Below are 18,596 nucleotides of genomic sequence, written 5' to 3'. Positions count from 1 at the left end.
GGCTCCCTAAAGCGTCTGCCAGTAGGGGCTCCCACCCTCTTTCCTCAACACTCCCAATCCACCGCAGCCCAGAGCACAGTGTCTGCTTATCTAACCATCTGACTCCCCCGTATACTACATTCTTGAGCTGTTTTTCACCCCCCTATTTGCCAACCGTGGGCCGTACATAGGGTGGACCCCTATATTGTTAAACTGGAGTGATTCTACGCAAATGCACGCTCCTACCTATCGGCACTCCCAGCCTGCAGAAATTGTATGCCTTATGTTCAACACTAAACTGAAATCTAACCAAGGAAGTCCGGATCCCATAGGGTTCTTCCTACTCTCCAGTTCGGTTTATTTTAAGCCCAACAGCCCTAGCTTCACGTCCCTCCTTCGCAGCCTTCTTTCCTTCCCTCCTGCCGGATGCGCCCGGCAGCCGTTGAGCACAAGCCCCGCGGATCTGGAAGGAGACTCCCCCGCGACCGGGGAAAATTGAGCAAACTCGGGCGCAAAACCCGCCCGGCAACTCGTGACGTCATCTCGTCCCGCGCTCGGATAGGCTTTACCCACTCCACGCTGGTTGAGACGCTCTTAAAGTCCTTTGTAACCCAGATTGGAGCCTGAGGGGACCTCTCGTGGACGCCCACAGAAATGCACTCGAGAGGAACATAAAAGCATCACACTTAAGCGCTCGAAAGAAAGCCCCACGAACCCATACAGGCTCCTCCCCGCTCCTTCCTCGAAGCTCCTCCTTCATCCTGCACCTCGGCTGTTGATTTATTTCCCCTTTGTTGACTCGGCCATCGCCCTGCCGGGCCTGGCGTTTCCCAGAAGGCCCAGCGCCGGGAAGGGGTTTGCAGCTGCTCCGTCATCGTGCGGCCGGACGTTATCTCGCGCTCGTGTGCAGGCCCGGCTCGGCTCCTGGTTCCCGGTGCGAGGGTTCACGCGAGGCCCCGGCCTCGGTCCCCGGACTAGGCCGCGACCCCGGGTGCCATGAAGCAGGAGGGCTCGGCGCGGCGCCGCGGCGCGGACAAGGCGAAACCGCCGCCCGGCGGAGGAGAACAAGAACCCCCACCGCCGCCGGCCCCCCAGGATGTGGAGATGAAAGAGGAGGCAGCGACGGGTGGCGGGTCAACGGGGGAGGCAGACGGCAAGACGGCGGCGGCAGCGGCTGAGCACTCCCAACGAGAGCTGGACACCGTCACCTTGGAGGGTACGGCAGCCCAGGCCGGGAACGTGCCGCGATCGCGGGTGACAGCGACCCCTGTGATTTGGCTTCTTGCTGGGAAGCCACAGCAGCCTCCACCACCCTCAGTTCTTTGGGATCACCCCCAGATACCTGCTCCCACTGCCCCGACACTCCCGACTCCAGGCCCAATGACTGAACCTTCTCTCCAGGCTGGGAACCACTCCCCTCCCATCCCCTCCATCCCCATATCTGGGGTTGCATCTATATCTAGGTCCCGGTGGGCCTGGGGACTCCCTCTTCTAAGTCCTCCCCTCTGACCTATTCCGTTTATATCCCACCCGACTGATTTTAGCGCCTCCAATATATGACTGATTGTTCCCGCTAGAAACCAGTGTTTGTGTCTGTGTGTAAACAGTGCCAGGATGACCTAGAATATTGACTCCTGAGTTTTAAAACTGTACAGCAGGTTTTTGTTGTCCTAGCTGCCTTTAGCACACTCCCCTGAATGAACCATTTCGACCTAGTATCTTGTTTCCTACTTCTCTAACTGAAGTGTCCCAACAGTCCCCTTGCTGTCTGCTCCCTTCAGGTCCTTACTGCCCCTCTGTTTCTAAAGGGTTTAAGTACATACACACTTAAAACTTTTCGGGTGTCATCTTTGTTTGGTTTTGTAATACTCACCTTTGGCCTAAACTCCTATATACCGGTGTCTCTTATTTCTTTTCTCCGAGGTTCCTGTTTCGAGTGTCTGTAGTCCTCTTGTTCCTCCAAGTTCATGTTTTACTTTCCCCACTTAGAGCGTCCTGTTTCCATTTGAAGTGGGCAAAGTGAGAGCTTCCCACTGTGATCCTGGTGCCATTTTCCTGGTTCTGGATCAAGTGGGACCAGACTACTTACTAGGTTTTCTTTTCACTAAAATGCGTGAGAAACTAGCTCAAAAACATTGAGATAAGCAAAGTTATCCTCCTAGGTGGTGCTTTTGAGGATGTGATGGTGTTGACTACATCAGCTCTCACTGTAAAGTTGAGCAACAGGATCGATATTTAATAGAGATCCTTTTACCTAAAGTAGTGGCAGCAATGTCAAAGGTGCCACTCAGCATTGCCTACTGGGTGTGTTTATTACAGGCACTTCATTTTCTTCTTGTAAAGTAATTCATATTCATTGCAGAAATTGTGGAATGTATGAGAAGTTAAAAGCAGGGGATAAAAAAACATGGTTAACATTTTTTCTTGTGAATTTTTGAGCTGCTCTCCTATAATTGAGAGCAAGTTATGTATACAGTTTGTATCAAGGCATAACAATATAAATTTTGAATTTTATGTGTTTTCATTAACATTCGTAAACATAATCAGCATTCAATTTATTCCAGAAACATTTATTGAATACCCAATATAGTGGTTAAGAGTACAAGTTCTGGAATTAGTTCCCTCATCTGTATAAATACGAGTAATAGTACAGTACTTTATTGGGTTGTTGTGAACGTTAAAATGCTTAAAACTGTGCCTAGCACATAAATATCAGCTGTTATTATTATATCATTAGTGTGGCCCAGATACCCTGTGCTAATCGCTGAATATACAGAAGTGCCTAGGAAACTACTCATTGATTGCATTCCCTTATTGCTTTGCATTTAAACTGTTTCTAGTTTCTTGCTATCATAAATAGCTTTGAAGCAATCATCTTTGTGCCCAACTTAAAAAATCTACTTTTATAATTATTTCTTCAGTACAGATTCCCACCAAAACCTATATGCCTGAGTTTAAAAGGCTGAACATTTTAAAGGTTTTTGATAGTTATCGTCCAGAAAAACTGTGCTGATTTACATTATACCAGGAGAAATGTAGTTTTCACTGTACTCTATAATTTTTTTTTTTTTTTGAGACGGAGTCTTGCTCTGTTGCCCAGGCTGGAGTGCAATGGCGCGATCTCGGCTCACTGCAACCTGTGCCTCCGAAGTTCAAGCGATTCTCCTGCCTCAGCCTCCCGAGTAGCTGGGATTACGGGCACCCACCACCACGCCCGGCTAATTTTTTTATTTTTAGTAGAGACTGGGTTTCACCATGTTGGCCAGGCTGGTCTCGAACTGCTACCCTTAATGATCCGCCCTCCTTAGCCTCCCAAAGTACTGGGATTACAGGCGTGAGCCACTGTGCCCCACCTATAATTTTTTTAATGTTACAAATTTGGTAGTTTAAAAATGTTTCCATTTGCAATTACTCAAACACTAATGGAATATAATTTTTGTCTGTTAGCTATTTTTCCTCTTTGTATGTTAGTTCGTCTCCATTTTTGTTTTGAAATTGTGGCAATATAATCATTATACCATTATATCTCTTAACCATTTATACAAGCTCTTTATAGAATAAAAATATGAATCTTTGATCACATTTGTTGAAAATATTTTTCTTTTGTATACACAGTTATCTAAAAGGCTTTTTTTAAATGAAGTCAAGCCCACTAATCTTTTGTGCGTATGTGATTTCTCCCATTGTTCACATTTAGAAAGTCTTTTCCATTAAGATCTGATAACTCTGGACTCCAGGTTTCTGTAGTTAATTGGTTTTTCTTTTCTTCCTCTGTCATCCTCTACCCCATCCTGCACCCCCACTGTATGTTTTTCTTGCCACTTGGTTATGTCTTAAAATCAGTGTGTGGAATCTGTAAATATTATGGACCCCATTAGGGCAGAAAAGGTGAGTGGTCGCATTTTTCCCCTCTGTGAGAGGCTCCTTAGAACTCCGTGCCTGGCCGTTGCGGTGGCTCACGCCTATAATCCCAGCACTTTGGGAAGCCGAGGTGGGCAGATCAGGAGGTCAGGAGATCGAGACCATCCTGGCTAACACGGTGAAACCCCGTCTCTACTAAAAATACAAAAAATTTAGCCAGGCGTGGTGGCGGGTGCCTGTAGTCCCAGCTACTCGGGAGGCTGAGGTGGGAGAATGGTGTGAACCCAGCAGGCGGAGCTTGCAGTGAGCCAAGATCACACCACTGCACTCCAGCCTGGGCGACAGAGTGAGACTCCATCTCAAAAAAAAAAAAAAAAAAAAGAACTCCTTGCCTGGAGTGGTGGGAGACTAAGAGTGAAAGTGACATCATTTTCTTCTCTGCTCCTCTTCAGACATCAAGGAGCACGTGAAACAGCTAGAGAAAGCGGTTTCAGGCAAGGAGCCGAGATTCGTGCTGCGGGCCCTGCGGATGCTGCCTTCCACATCACGCCGCCTCAACCACTATGTTCTGTATAAGGCTGTGCAGGGCTTCTTTACTTCAAATAATGCCACTCGAGACTTCTTGCTCCCCTTCCTGGAAGAGGTGAGTGAGTCAGGCCAACTTAAAGGGTGCAGGCCTGGCCTCAGATCCCCAGGAACAGCATTGTTTTCCATCCTAAAGTCCCATCTTATTACCTGTGGTAGCATGAGGAGAGAAGCCAAAGCAGTCCATTTGAATACTCATCTGCATGGTGACAAGGGAACCGTCCACTGCCCTGTAGTGTCATTCTTCCAAGTCAGGGGATCAGGACTCTCCCAGCCAAACTCATTTCCCACTACCCTGCAACCTGTACCCCCTACTCCAGTTGAGGTTGTGTTGGGTGACCTCTCTGTTGTTCTAGGAGAGAGAAGGTGCTGCTGCCTCTTTCCTCTGAAGCTTCACCATGGAGGAGGTAGAGAACAGTGGTTAGGAGGAGCACAGCTGTCGGGGCCGGGCACAGTGGCTCACACGTGTCTTCCCAGCACTTTGGGAGGCTGAGGCGGGCACAGTGGCTAACATCGTCATCCCAGCACTTTGGGAGGCTGAGGCGAGCAGATCGTTTGAGTCCAGCCTGGATTCAAACAATCTGCCCGCCCAGGAGTTTGAGACCAGCCTGGGCGACATGGCAAGACCCTGTCTCTGCAAAAAGTACAAAAATTAGCCAGGCATGGTGGCACCTGCCTGTAGTCCCAGCTACTCGGGAGGCTGAGGCAGGAGGATCACTTGAATGCAGGAGGGGGAGATTGCAGTGAACCAAGATTGCACCACTGCACTCTAGCCTAGGTGACAGGGTGACCCCCCTACCTCAAAACAAAACAAAAACCACAGATTTTAGAGGTAGAGTTGAATTTGAATCCAAACCCTGACAGTTAGTACCTGTGGGACTTGGACGAGTGACTTCATTTTCCTGTGCCTCGTTTTCTTCATTTGTTAAATGTGATGAACGGATTGGGAAGCAGGCAGTGTAAAGCTCCTAGAGCAGTGCCTGGCACGTAGTGAATGCAGACGAAGTCAGTTTGGTGGTGGTGGTGGCGCCTCCGTGCCAGGAGAGACCTCTCCTTATCCTCTGTAGCTGTAAACTCTCCCTCATGATTCATGGCATGGGCCAGGTCTCAGCCTTCTCCAATTCCACTGACCTTCCAGCACCTGCATTTCCTTAAAATCCTGTATACTCAGTCAGCTCCATGGATGGGGAAACTCAGAACATCCCTGGAGGTAGGGCAGTGAAGAGTTTCTTGTCTGGGAAAGGGGAAAAACGTACTGTTCCCCCAACTCCACCTTGAATATTTTCTGACCTTCACATCTCTAAACTCATGAAATGTGATTATTTTGGGGGGTGACTGTAACACATTATTTTTTCCAGTGTCAGTGACAAAATATGAAAATATGTTTTGTTTATATGTTGACTTTCCCTAAATTTTCTTTGTTCCCACAAGAAACAATTTTTTGGTCTCATTATTCTGATTTCATCTCTAGAATTATTTCGTTCAGCCCTGTCCAGTAGTATTTGCAGTGGATCCAGGTGTGGTGGTTTAATGTCTCCACTTAGGTTGTAGCCTCTTTGAAGGTTCCTTACATCGTCCTTTGTCTCCATTATGTTGTGTAAAGAAATTTATTATTCTCCTGTAACACTTTATTGTGTTTATTAATATTATATTGCCAGCCTCCTTGATTTGTTTTGTTTTTTTGAGATGGGGTCTTGCTCTGTCACCCAGGCTGAAGCACAGTGGCACACTTATGGCCCAGTGCGGCCTCAAACTCCTGGTATCAAGCAGTCCTCCTGCCTCAGCCTCCCGAGTAGCTGGGAATACAGATGCATGCCACCATGCCTGGCTAGTTCTTTTTTATTTTTTGAGAGATGGGGTCTCACTGTGTTGCCCAGACTGGTCTCAAATTCCTGGCCTCAAGCATTCTCCTGCCTCAGCCTTCCTACCGGTGTGAGCCACCACACCCAGCTCCTCCTTGATTTCTTTGGGAAAGACTGTCATCTTTATTTTTTTATCCCTAGCACCTAACAAAATCTTGGCACATGGTAGACACTCAATAAATATGTTGAAATACATAGTGGATGCTCAATAAATTCTTGGTTACTTGATCAGACTGAGCTTTTCCATGGTAACTTCTGTCCTCTCCTAGCCCATGGACACAGAGGCTGATTTACAGTTCCGTCCCCGCACGGGAAAAGCTGCGTCGACACCCCTCCTGCCTGAAGTGGAAGCCTATCTCCAACTCCTCATGGTCATCTTCATGATGAACAGCAAGCGCTACAAAGAGGTATCCAGGATGCAGTGAGAGCGATTCATAAGCCCCAAGTGATGCAAGGGGTTTGGCAGGGAGATGGTCCCTGGTGAAGAAATGGAAATAATCACTGATTCTTAAGAACTGTCCCCCACACTCTTTCCCCATAGAGGTATGCGTTTGATCCCACATCCCGGGAGAACCCACTCCTGCTCTGGGCACTGTGGGACAGGGCTTGCAGTGGTCATGCTGTACTGGTCTGTGGGGGATACCAGCGTAGTACATTCTTGGGGAAAAGTAGGGGCATTTGGAGACAGAAAGACCTGGGTTCCAATCCCAGCCATACCCTAGGCAAATTAATTTCTCCCAGCTATATGTAAGATGGGGATAATAGTGCCTACCTTACCAGATGGTTAGCATTACATAAAATAATTTGTTTAGAAATACTTAGCACAATGATCTGCATATAGTAAGCTTTCATGATATTTTCATAAATGGTAGCTGTTATTATGGACTAATAGCTCCATTTTGCAAACTGCACTTCCACCACTCCCCCAGCTAGGGCCAGCTTCTTTGTTCATCATAGCCACTGTCACAGGAGCACACTCAGGAAGTAAGTCGCACTCCTTAATTCCCTGGTTTGTTTCCTTTCCTTACCACACTATTTTTGGTTGTTGTTTGGTTGGGGGTTTTTTTGAGATTGGGTCTTGCTTTGTTGCCCATGCTGGAGGGCAGTGGTGTGATCACAGTTCGCTGCAGCCTTGACCTCCCCGGCTTAAGTGATCCTTCCACCTCAGCTTCTTGGGTAGCTGGGACTACAGGCATGTGCCACCACGCCCAGCTAATTTTTGCATTTTTTTTGTAGAGACAGGATTTCACCTTCTTGCCAAGCTGGTCTCCAACCCCTGGGCTCAAGTGATTTCCTGGGCTCAGCCTCCCAGAGTGTTAGGGTTACAGGCATGAGCCACTGCTCCTGGCCCACTGTTTTGTTTTTATTGGAGATGGGGTCTTGCTATGTTAACCAAGCTGGTCTTGAACTCCTGGGCTCAGGTAATCCTCCCGCCTCAGCCTCTCATGTAGCTGGGATTACAGGCACGTGCCACTGTACTTGACTGTTTGTTTTTGAGATATAATTCACCCCTTTAAAGTGTACTACAGGCCAGGTATGGTGGCTCACGCCTGTAATCCCAGCACTTCGGGAGGCCAAGGCAGGCGGATCATGACGTCAGACAATCAAGACCATCCTGGCCAACATGGTGAAACCCTGTCTTTACTAAAAATACAAAAAATTAGCCAGGCGTGGTGGCATGTGCCTGTAGCCCCAGCTACTCAGAAGGCTGAGGCAGGGGAATTGCTTGAACCAGGGAGGCGGAGGTTGTGGTGAGCCAGGATTGTGCCACTGCACTCCAGCCTGGTGACAGAGCGAGACTCCGTCAAACAAATAAATAAAGTATACTACAATTTAGTGGGTTTTAGTATATTCCCAAAGTTGTATATCCACCCCTAATTCCAGAACATTTTCATCACCCCACAAAGAAACATCATACGTATTTACGTATTAGTAGTCACTTTTCATTTTCCCCTTACCCAGCCCCTGGCAGCTACTAATCTGCCTTGTCTCTACTGAGGATTTACTTACTCTGGACATTTCATGTAAATGGAATTACACACCGTGTGCCCTTGGTTTCTGGCTTTTTTCACTTAGCATCATGTTTTCAGGGTTGACCCATGTTGTAGTGTGTGTCAGTACTTCCTTCCTTTTTAAGGCTGAGTAATATTCCCTCGTGTGGATGTGCCACATTTTGTTTATCTGTTCATCAGCTGACGGGCACCTGGGTTGTTTCTACTCTTTGGTTATGAATAATGCTTCTGTGAACATTCGTGTACATGCTTTTATGTGAGCCTAAGTTTCCAGTTCTCTTGGCTTGCATACCTAGGATAGGAATTGCTGGCTCAAATGACAACTCCATGTTTATCCTTTTGAGGAACTGCCACTTGATTCTCTTTTGGCTTCCTCCCCAGGCACAGAAGATCTCTGATGACCTGATGCAGAAGATCAGTACTCAGAACCGCCGGGCCCTAGACCTTGTAGCCGCAAAGTGTTACTATTATCACGCCCGGGTCTATGAGTTCCTGGACAAGCTGGATGTGGTGCGCAGGTACAGGCAGCCAAGGATCTCACTTGGGGTCCGTGGGGTCAGAGACTTGGTCAGTCACAAGCACACAGCTGTGGATCTGCAGAGGGCGAAGAACCTGTAGATGTAAGCAGGGAAGAGGGGCAGTGGTTCCCATGCCCTGCGCCACGTGAGGGGTGTGGGAGAGAGACTGGTGCTAGATGAAGAAGTGGGTCACTGCTGGGCTGTAAAGAACTGTCCCCAGGTTCTTCCCTTCACCCCACATCAAGGTAGGACTGAGGGTGGGTTAGGGGTGGGGGGACAGGCTAGAAAACATTTTACTTCTTTGCTCAAAACCTGCAGTGGCTTCCCGTCTCAAGGAAAGACAAAGTCCTTACAATACCTCATAAGGCCTGACATGATCTGCTCCATTTTGACCTCCCAGACTTCACCTCCTCCTGCTCCTCAGCCCCACTGGCCTGCCTTTCCTCTGGTGTGCCCGGCACACTCTTCTTCAGAGCCTTTGCACTGGCTGCCCCTCTGTCCAGAACACTCTTCTCTCCGCCTCCTTCAAGCCTTCCCTTAACTGATCCCTTCTCAGTGAGTCCTGCCTTGGCCAAGCTATTGAAAAGTTCGACTCATCTTTCTCACGTCCTGCATTCCCCATTGCAGTTCCCCTGGCCTCACAGGCCTCCCGTCTTCTACCACACTGCAGGCCGTGCTTCTTTCTCATGACCATTGCCTCCCCCACTGCACTGCATTCCCTAAGGGCAGGGTTTTGTCCCTTTTTCACACCCAGAATAGTGCTGTACACCTTAGGCACTCGATAGTTAACAGTATTCAGCAAATAACCAGAAAAGCAATTTGTATAACTTTTTTAAGGAATTGAGAAAGAGTGAAGAGTTAAAGGCAGTTCAGAGAGTTGTGATTTGAAGCCTTTGACATCTTTCTTCTTTCCTTCTTGAAGCTTCTTGCATGCTCGGCTCCGGACAGCTACACTTCGGCATGACGCAGACGGGCAGGCCACCCTGTTGAACCTCCTGCTGCGGAATTACCTACACTACAGCTTGTACGACCAGGCTGAGAAGCTGGTGTCCAAGTCTGTGTTCCCAGAGCAGGCCAACAACAATGAGTGGGCCAGGTACCTCTACTACACAGGTGAGCAGAGGGGCCCAACCCATAAATCAGAAGGTGTCTCAGGCCTGCCTGGTGCAAATTTTCCAAGGGGTGGTGCATAAGAGGCCCATTTGGCACCCTGGCTTATCGGTGGGGAGTTGGATGACCCTACTCTGTTGACCAACTCTCCTCTCCTCCACTCCCAGGGCGAATCAAAGCCATCCAGCTGGAGTACTCAGAGGCCCGGAGAACGATGACCAACGCCCTTCGCAAGGCCCCTCAGCACACAGCTGTCGGCTTCAAACAGACGGTGAGCCACAACTACCATCATCCCTTTGCCTCTTTTTTTTTTTTTTTTTTTTTTAAATTAAGATGGTGTCTTGCTATGTTACCTGGGCTGGTCTTGAACTCCTGGGTTCAAGAAGTCCTCCCATCTCAGCTTCCCAAAGTGCTGGGATCACAGGTATGAGCCACCATGCCTGGCCCCTTTGCCTGTTACTCATTCCCTACCACTTCAGTTCTCTTCTCTATGCTAGGGGCTAGGAAAGGCATCCTTAACCTTCCTATCCAGAAGGACTTCAACTTTTATTATTATTTTTTTGTGTGTGGAGACAGGCATATCACTGTTGCTCAGGTGAGAACTCCTGGGCTCAAGCAATCCTTCGGCCTCTGCCTCCCTAAGTGCTGAGATTGCAGGTGCGAGCTGCCATGTCTGCAAAAGGTTGCTTCACATCTATTTGTGGGTGTCATGAAGCAGACACTACCTGTACCTCTGGCAGTGGATATTCAGAGTGTTCTTGGCAGATAGGTTTAGAATATTCCTGATTCCCCAGCGCTCCTGACAGTCATTCCAGGCTTGGACCTAGATTGTGTTGATACAAACCCCAGGTTTTTAATCTGGTCCTTCATGTTCACATTTGGAAACTGTATTGTCTGTGGCCAAGGAACCCAGAAAATCTCTGCAAGGCTGAGTGGCTCAAGTAAACATAAAACTTGGCCACTTAAGAGCTGTCAGTCAGCAAGTATTTAAGCATCAACCTTGGTATTAGGCACTGTAAGGGATAGGAAGGGAGGATAATAAGTGATCTTTCTTTCTTTTCTTTCGTTTTTTTGTTTTTTGAGACAGAGTCTCCCTCTGTCACTCAGGCTGGAGTGCAGTGGCGCGATCTTTTCTCACTGCAACCTCCGCCTCCCGAGTTCAAGTGATTCTCCTGCCTCAGCTTCCTCAGTAGCTGGGCAGGCGCCTGCCACCACATCCAACTAATTTTTTTGTTTGTTTTTTTGGTTCTTTTTTTTGAAACGGAGTCTTGCTCTGTCTCCCAGGCTGGAGACAGAGGTGCCATCTTGGCTCACTGCAACCCCTGTCTTTGGGGTTCAAGGGATTCTCCTGCCTCAGCCTCCCGAGTAACTGGGATTACAGGCGCCTGCCACCACGCCCAGCTAATTTTTTGTATTTTTAGTAGAGATGGGGTTTCACCATGTTGGCCAGGCTGGTCTCGAACTCCTGACCTCAAGTGATCCACCCACCTCAGCCTCCCAAAGTCCTGGGATTACAGGCATGAGCCACCGCTCCAGGCCAGGTATTTCTTATTATTAGAGTATTTCAAAGAGATAAAGAATGTTGTGTCAGAAAGCTTGAGGGTGTATGTGAAGTCACAGAGCCCAGTAGCCAGGATGTAGATCCAGTCTTCCCAAATTCAAACCTCTGCTCCTGCCTTCACACAACATCCACCTCCATGGTGTCTTGACAGGGAACGGGAGACGTGTGTTGATTAGGTCAATGTAGTAGGAGATTCATTTTATTTTTGTTCAGAAGTTCAGAGAAAGTCAGATTTGTTTTTGATCAAATAATGAAAGAGAAAGGGTCTTAAAGAAAAAGTTGGCTAGGTACAGGGCTCACACCTGTAATCCCAGCACTTTGGGAGGCTGTGGCAAGAGGATTGCTTGAGACCAACCTGAGCAACTTATGGAGACACCGCCTCTGCAAAAATAAAAAACCTAGCTGGGCGTGATGGCATGCACCTGTAGTCCCAGCTACTTGGGAGGCTGAGGTGCAAGGATCACTTGGGCCCAGGAAGTCGAGGCTGCAGTGAGCCATGATCGTGCCACTGCACTGCAGCCTGGGCGACAGAGCAAGACTCTGTCTCAAAAAAAAACAAACATTAAAATTGAACTGGTCTTTGAAAGATGGGTAGGATTTTCACAAGGAGTAAAGGCTTTTCAGACACACAGGGCGCGTGAGCAAAATGTTAGATTGCTTACAATATGAGAGACACTAAAGTTTCTTTTGAAAATCACTAAAAATACTAGTAATTAACATGTATAAAATGTGTCATGTACCATGAGAGAGGCTTTCAGGCATTTAAATCTCAGTGGCAGGAAGGCGTAGAGAGCTGGAAGAGAGGTCTTGGGCTGTTGGTGAGGGAGCGCAGGGAGAGAGAGGGCGGGAGTGAAGGCATATTTGGGAGAAGGCCTGCAACCAGCCCTCTGCCCTCTGCCCTCACACACCCTTGCCGTACCCCTGTCACCACCCAGCTTACAGAATCACCTGGGGGTCTGATGAAGCTGTAGATTCCGATTCAGAGAGTCTGTGTTCCTAACAGGCCCTGGGTGATGCCAGTGCTGCTGGTGCACAGAGCGCTCTGAGGAGGGCGGTGCTGGCTCATCCTGTTCAAAGCTGGAGGCTGGCTAGCATTCATTCCTGCAGCCACCTTGTCTCTTGTAAACTTGAATGTCTTTCTCCGCCCATTTTCACCCTCCCTGTCTTTACTTAACACCAGTGTTAAGTACCTGTGTTTTCCATCACACTCCTTCCTCTCTCTTCTAGCCTTGGCCCATCACCTGTTTGCTTCAGTCTCCAGGAAGAAAACCCCCAGCCCTGCTGCTTCCTCTCTCAGGCGGCCATTCCTGTCTCCCCTGGCTCCCTCCCCAACAGTGCACTGGCCAGCCCCTTCCCTCCAGTGTTCTCTCTGCTCCTTCTCACCACCTGGGCCTCAGCAGAGCACTCTGAGAGCTTCTCTGTCGATAGTAAAACCCTCATTCTCTCCTTGAGTGACCTTGTTTGCTTTCCCAGCTTCAGCGTTTGCCTGCATGATGCTCTTCAGCCCGTACATTACTAACTCCGTTACTCTGCTGGCACTGCCACCGCAAGGTCCCACAGACTTGGCGGCTTAAACAACCGAAATTGATTTCATCACAATTCTGGAGGCTCTAAGTCCAAGAGCAAAGTGTGACACGATTGGTTTCTTCTGAGGGCCTCTCTCGTCTGCTTGTCGATGGCCGTCTCCTGGTGTTTTCACATGGTCTTCCCTCTGTGCGTGTCTGTGTCCTGCTTTTGTCTTAGAAGGACAATAGTCATGTAGGATTAGGGTCCACCCATATGACCTCACTTTACCATAATTACCTCTTTAAAGGCCCTGTGTCCAAATAGAGTCCCATTCTGAGGTACTGGGGTTTAGGTCTCTAACATGAACTTGAGGGGGATGCAGTTTAGCCCATAACACTAACTGTGACCCCTCTCACGAGCATCAGGCCTGCAGATCCAGCTCCCCCTCCCACTCCCCATGTCTCTCTCTACAGCGTGTCCCAAAGAGACCCTTCCTGGCCCCCTTACCATTCCTTCCTCCTGCTTTCCCGATCCAGATCAGGGCCTTGGGATCATCTCTGACTCTCCCCCATCCTCCTTCCCATCACTTGGTCATCTGTTGAATTGTCTGCACATCTTCTGTGTTTGCCTGTTCCTTCATATTGCCAGTGCCATGGTTTGAGCCACTAACATTCCCAGACACTTCTGCCTGGTCATCTTCCTCTCCAGCAGCCCAGCTTACATTCACTTGCCTTACTAAGCAGAGCTCCAGCTCTGTCCTTCCCTTGCCTGGGAAGCTTCCATTGCTCCCCACTGCTGTAGGGTATCATAACGGTCTTGTGAGGTAGACAGGCTAGGTATTGTTATTGTTATTTGGTAGTTTTAGAGATGAGGAACTAAGGACCCAGTTGCTCAGTGTTTCCTAGCTAGTGAATAGAGACTAGACACCAAGTGTTCTACATGCAGACTTTATACTGCTCAGCCTGGCACGCAAAATGGCAATGGCATAGTCCCCAGACTGTGGTCCCAACTGTCTCTTTCCTAACAGCTCCCCAGGCACCCACACTTTTCTGCCTCTTTTTCAATCTGTACCCTTGACCCTCCTCCTTTTTCTGCTTTGTCAGACTCCTTAAGGCACTTCATAAATTAACCATTTCCAGGGATTTCCCCTCACACATGAGTTACTCCAGTGGACAGGGCAGCCTCATGGGTGCCTGTGGAGGGTGAAGGGTCTGCCTGGCCGTAGGTGTGATCACACACTCCCGTTGTAACCCCTGCCTCCTGTGACACTTGCTGCCCCACGATTTAGCTGCTTTGTGTTCCATGCCTCCTGTTTGCTGGTGAACTCCTGAGTTGGGGGGCGTCATTCCCTCCACTGTAGTTCTTCCGCGATGCTGAATCCACCCACGGTCAGCACCACTCGGAAATACCTCACAGTCCTGTAGAGGAAGACAGGTCCAGGTTTCCAGTTACCCTTCTATGTCTGTATACTCTGCTCATTCACTGAAGCCGGGCCCCTTCCTGCACTTATGCCTCTACCCACATAATGAGTTCTACCCACTGATGACCTCCTCTCCTCTAGTAACAGTCCGCCTCCCTAATGAGCATCTCTGGCCGACACACGTTCCGTTCTCCAGGCCTGTGAGCCCTGGTCCCTCACTGTTGCTGAGCCACAGCACCCGCCCTTCTGGCCTCACTTTAGAGCACTGTCATTTCAGAGCAGACTACGTGCGGGGTGGCCAGGTGAAATGCAGCTGACGGCTCTGCGACCAAATGTGACCAAAGGGCCACATTCCCAGCACCCGGCTCCAAAGGCAGAGCTTGGATTCTATGCCCAGCACAGGTTTTCAGGGCTTCCTCCTCTCTCTGGGCCTAAGCAGTGATCCCTTTCCCTGTTTCCCACTACATCTGGCAGAATTTAGACCACATTTCATTTTCTTCTTCCGCCCATGGGGTTCCCTGCCCACTGTGTTCCCCTGTCACTCTGTCCAGGTGCACAAGCTTCTCATCGTGGTGGAGCTGTTGCTGGGGGAGATCCCTGACCGGCTGCAGTTCCGCCAGCCCTCCCTCAAGCGCTCACTCATGCCCTATTTCCTTCTGACTCAAGGTAAGGCTGGCTTCCCCACCCCAGAGCCCACTAGGCCCCCTTCACTGGGGCCTCTTACCTGCCTGTGCCTATTTGCATCATCCAATCTACTCCTGTTCTGCCTGCAGCTGTCAGGACAGGAAACCTAGCCAAGTTCAACCAGGTCCTGGATCAGTTTGGGGAGAAGTTTCAAGCAGATGGGACCTACACCCTAATTATCCGGCTGCGGCACAACGTGATTAAGACAGGTGTGGATCAGGATCTGAGGGGCTGTTGGAGGAGCAGAAGCCAGGCCAGGGCAAACCTAGTGGGTATCCTTGGGCAAGTGAAGGGTCTGTGTCCACTCTGCCCACCCCATCGCTCCTTCCTCTCCCAGGTGTACGCATGATCAGCCTCTCCTATTCCCGAATCTCCTTGGCTGACATCGCCCAGAAGCTGCAGTTGGATAGCCCCGAAGATGCAGAGTTCATTGTTGCCAAGGTGGGGCTGGTTCAGGAACCACAGTGACCAGGTTGTCACTTTCCTGCCAATCTCAGGAGGCAGGAGTGGGAGGGGTTTGGCCAAGGAGGGGAATAGGTAAAGCAATGGCATAGTCATTTCAGGGCGTGCCCGTCATTTGCAGTGAAGCCAAGAAGCTGCCAGAGAGAGCATGGATGTGCGTGTGAGTGTGTGAGTGTAGGTGTGTGCACATGTTGAGTTTATGATAGTGCCTGTGAGTGTGAGAATATAAGGAGGACAGAGGAATGGGATGGAACAAGATGTTCTCTGACTTAGAAGATGGGCGTGCTGGGCCAGGTGCAGTAGCTCATGCCTGTAATCCCAGCACTTTGGGAGGCTGACGTGGGCAGATCACCTGAGGTCAGGAGTTTGAGACAAGCCTGGCCAACTTGGCGAAACCCCATCTCTACTGAAAATACAAAAATTAGCCAGGCCTGGTGGCAGGTTCCTGTAATCCCGGCTACTTGGGAGGCTGAGGCAGGAGAATCGCTTGAACCTGGGAGGTAAAGGTTGCAGTGAGCTGAGATCGCACCACTGCACTCTCCTGCCTGGGTGACAGAGCGAGACTCCATCTCAAAAAAAAAAAAAAGAAGAAGCCGGGTGTGCTGGTGAACTTTCCTCTTTGGGGGCCTGCAGGCCATCCGGGATGGTGTCATTGAGGCCAGCATCAACCACGAGAAGGGCTATGTCCAATCCAAGGAGATGATTGACATCTATTCCACCCGAGAGCCCCAGCTAGCCTTCCACCAGCGCATCTCCTTCTGCCTAGATATCCACAACATGTCTGTCAAGGTGAGAAGCCCGTGGCTGCAGAGTCACGCCTGGCAGCAGCACACCCCTCCCTCCACACTCATGGATTCCTCAGAGAAGACTGGCTTAATTTGTGGCCCACGTCCCAGCCAATCTCTGTAAAATCACTGAGCTGCAGCACAGGGGGCCCAGAATGGGGAGGGGACTTGGCCATAGTTCCATAGCTAGTTGCCCTCTCCTGTTGCACTTAAGGTATGATGTGGTCACCAGAGAGGACCAGGCAGGGATTCAGAGGGCGGGGTTCTACATTTGGTTCCAAATTTGAGGCATTTAACTTCTCAAAGCTCTGTTTCTCCATCTCTGAAGCTGATAGGGAGGTGTTACCTGTCTTGCTTGCTTCACAGGGTTGGTAAGATTAAAAGAAGTCCCTGTATTGAGGCACTTAGCGAAGTCTAAATTGTAAAAAAGATGGCACTGGTATCTAGCTCCACAAAAGGGTGAGCCCTTATCCTCAGTTAAGCACTGAGTTTGGCGCTGTTACTATTTGCTTACCATGTTTTTTTCTGGTCTCCTCCCAGGAAACTAGGATATTGCTGCCTTGCTTAAAATCTGGCTAAGCCCTACTCCACGTGACATGCAAGGCCCTTTGTGACCTGGTCCCTTAGGTCAAGCCTCCCCTCCCACTCCTGCCCCACCACCCAGCAGCCAGCCCCACTGGGTGCAGGCCAGGCCCCTCCCACATGGAATCCTCCACCGGGAAGGCCTCTCCCCGTTGCCACATCCACTGTGTTCCTCCTTTTCCTCCTCCCTGCCCAGTCAAGAGAGTTGGTCGTTTATTCCTCTTTTTTCAGCATTTCCCACAGGGCACTGTAATAATAATTCCTTTGATGCCTAGCCCCCCACTAGACTAACTGGAGAGGGGCCCGCCGCTTCCTGCCTGGTGTCTAGCTCACAGAGGGGACGCAGGGAGTGCAGGTTGCGTGAGTGCCTCACCTGCTTCCTTCCCTCCCTCATCTCCTCTCTTTGCTGTGCCCCAGGCCATGAGGTTTCCTCCCAAATCGTACAACAAGGACTTGGAGTCTGCAGAGGTAAGCTCTCTGCTTTCTGGGTGAGACCGAAAGGTCAAACTTCCACACAGAAGGGGAGTTGGGCGAGTGTCTGGAAGGGCTGAGAGCTGCTCTGAAGCTTTGGCCTCACTTGCCTCTCTCCCCAGGAACGGCGTGAGCGAGAACAGCAGGACTTGGAGTTTGCCAAGGAGATGGCGGAAGATGATGATGACAGCTTCCCTTGAGCTGGGGGGCTGGGGAGGGGTAGGGGGAATGGGGACAGGCTCTTTCCCCCTTGGGGGTCCCCTGCCCAGGGCACTGTCCCCATTTTCCCACACACAGCTCATACGCTGCATTCGTGCAGGGGGTGGGGGTGCTGGGAGCCAGCCACCCTGACCTCCCCCAGGGCTCCTCCCCAGCCGGTGACTTACTGTACAGCAGGCAGGAGGGTGGGCAGGCAACCTCCCCGGGCAGGGTCCTGGCCAGCGGTGTGGGAGCAGGAGGGGAAGGATAGTTCTGTGTACTCCTTTAGGGAGTGGGGGACTAGAACTGGGATGTCTTGGCTTGTATGTTTTTTGAAGCTTCGATTATGATTTTTAAACAATAAAAAGTTCTCCAAAGTGCTTTGTGCATCAGTTACTATACTTCACTGCAGTATTGGCAGGCTCAGATTTTGGGTTTTTTGGCCTTAGAGTACTAGCCCCAGGTGTGTAATCTGAGGGCGATGGGTCTGCAGATGGGGAGGTGCCCAGGGGAGGATGAAGGGACCCTGACCTGGGGTCGGGGGCCTAGGTTTACTCTCTTTCGTACCTGTATGGCTTTGGTAAGGTCTTGTTAGGAAAAGTGTACCATGTGTCCATCACCAGCTGCAGACCTTCATCTCCCAATACACCTCATGGTGCTTCACGGTTATTGCAGTTTTTACAAATTAAAGGTTTGGCCAGGCGTGGTGGCTCATGCCTGTAATCCCAACACTTTGGGAGGCTAAGGTGGGCGGATCACTAGAGGTCAGGAGTTTGAGACCAGCCTGACCAACATGGCAAAACCCCGTCTCTACTAAAAATAAAAAAATCAGCTGGGCGTGGAGGCAGGCGCCTGTAATCCCAGCTACTTGGGAGGCTGAAGCAGGAGAATTGCTTGAACCCGGGAGGTGGAGCACGCAGTGAGCCAAGATCTCGCCACTGCACTCCAGCCTGGGCAACAGAGTGAGACTGTGTCTCAAAAGAAAAAGAAAAGGACAAAT

The 18,596-nt window shown here is 49.9% G+C and overlaps 1 protein-coding gene across 1 annotated transcript; it reads left to right on the top strand.

Moving 5' to 3' along the window:
* The first annotated feature begins 524 nt into the window (after positions 1-524).
* Positions 525-17,976, top strand: PSMD3 (proteasome 26S subunit, non-ATPase 3). Its single transcript, XM_019026897.3, has 12 exons — positions 525-1,195; positions 4,293-4,483; positions 6,557-6,694; positions 8,681-8,817; positions 9,740-9,930; positions 10,095-10,198; positions 14,966-15,080; positions 15,188-15,307; positions 15,436-15,539; positions 16,194-16,349; positions 17,345-17,395; positions 17,521-17,976. The coding sequence occupies exons 1-12, from the start codon at positions 976-978 to the stop codon at positions 17,596-17,598; spliced, it is 1,605 nt and encodes a 534-aa protein (XP_018882442.1). The 5' UTR covers positions 525-975; the 3' UTR covers positions 17,599-17,976.
* Positions 17,977-18,596: the final 620 nt, after the last annotated feature.

The sequence above is a fragment of the Gorilla gorilla genome, chromosome 4 (assembly GCF_029281585.2).
Source record: "Gorilla gorilla gorilla isolate KB3781 chromosome 4, NHGRI_mGorGor1-v2.1_pri, whole genome shotgun sequence".
Taxonomy (NCBI): Eukaryota; Metazoa; Chordata; class Mammalia; order Primates; family Hominidae; genus Gorilla; species Gorilla gorilla.
The sequence above is the reverse complement of the archived record's forward strand: the minus strand, read 5'-3'. Positions and strand labels throughout refer to the sequence as shown.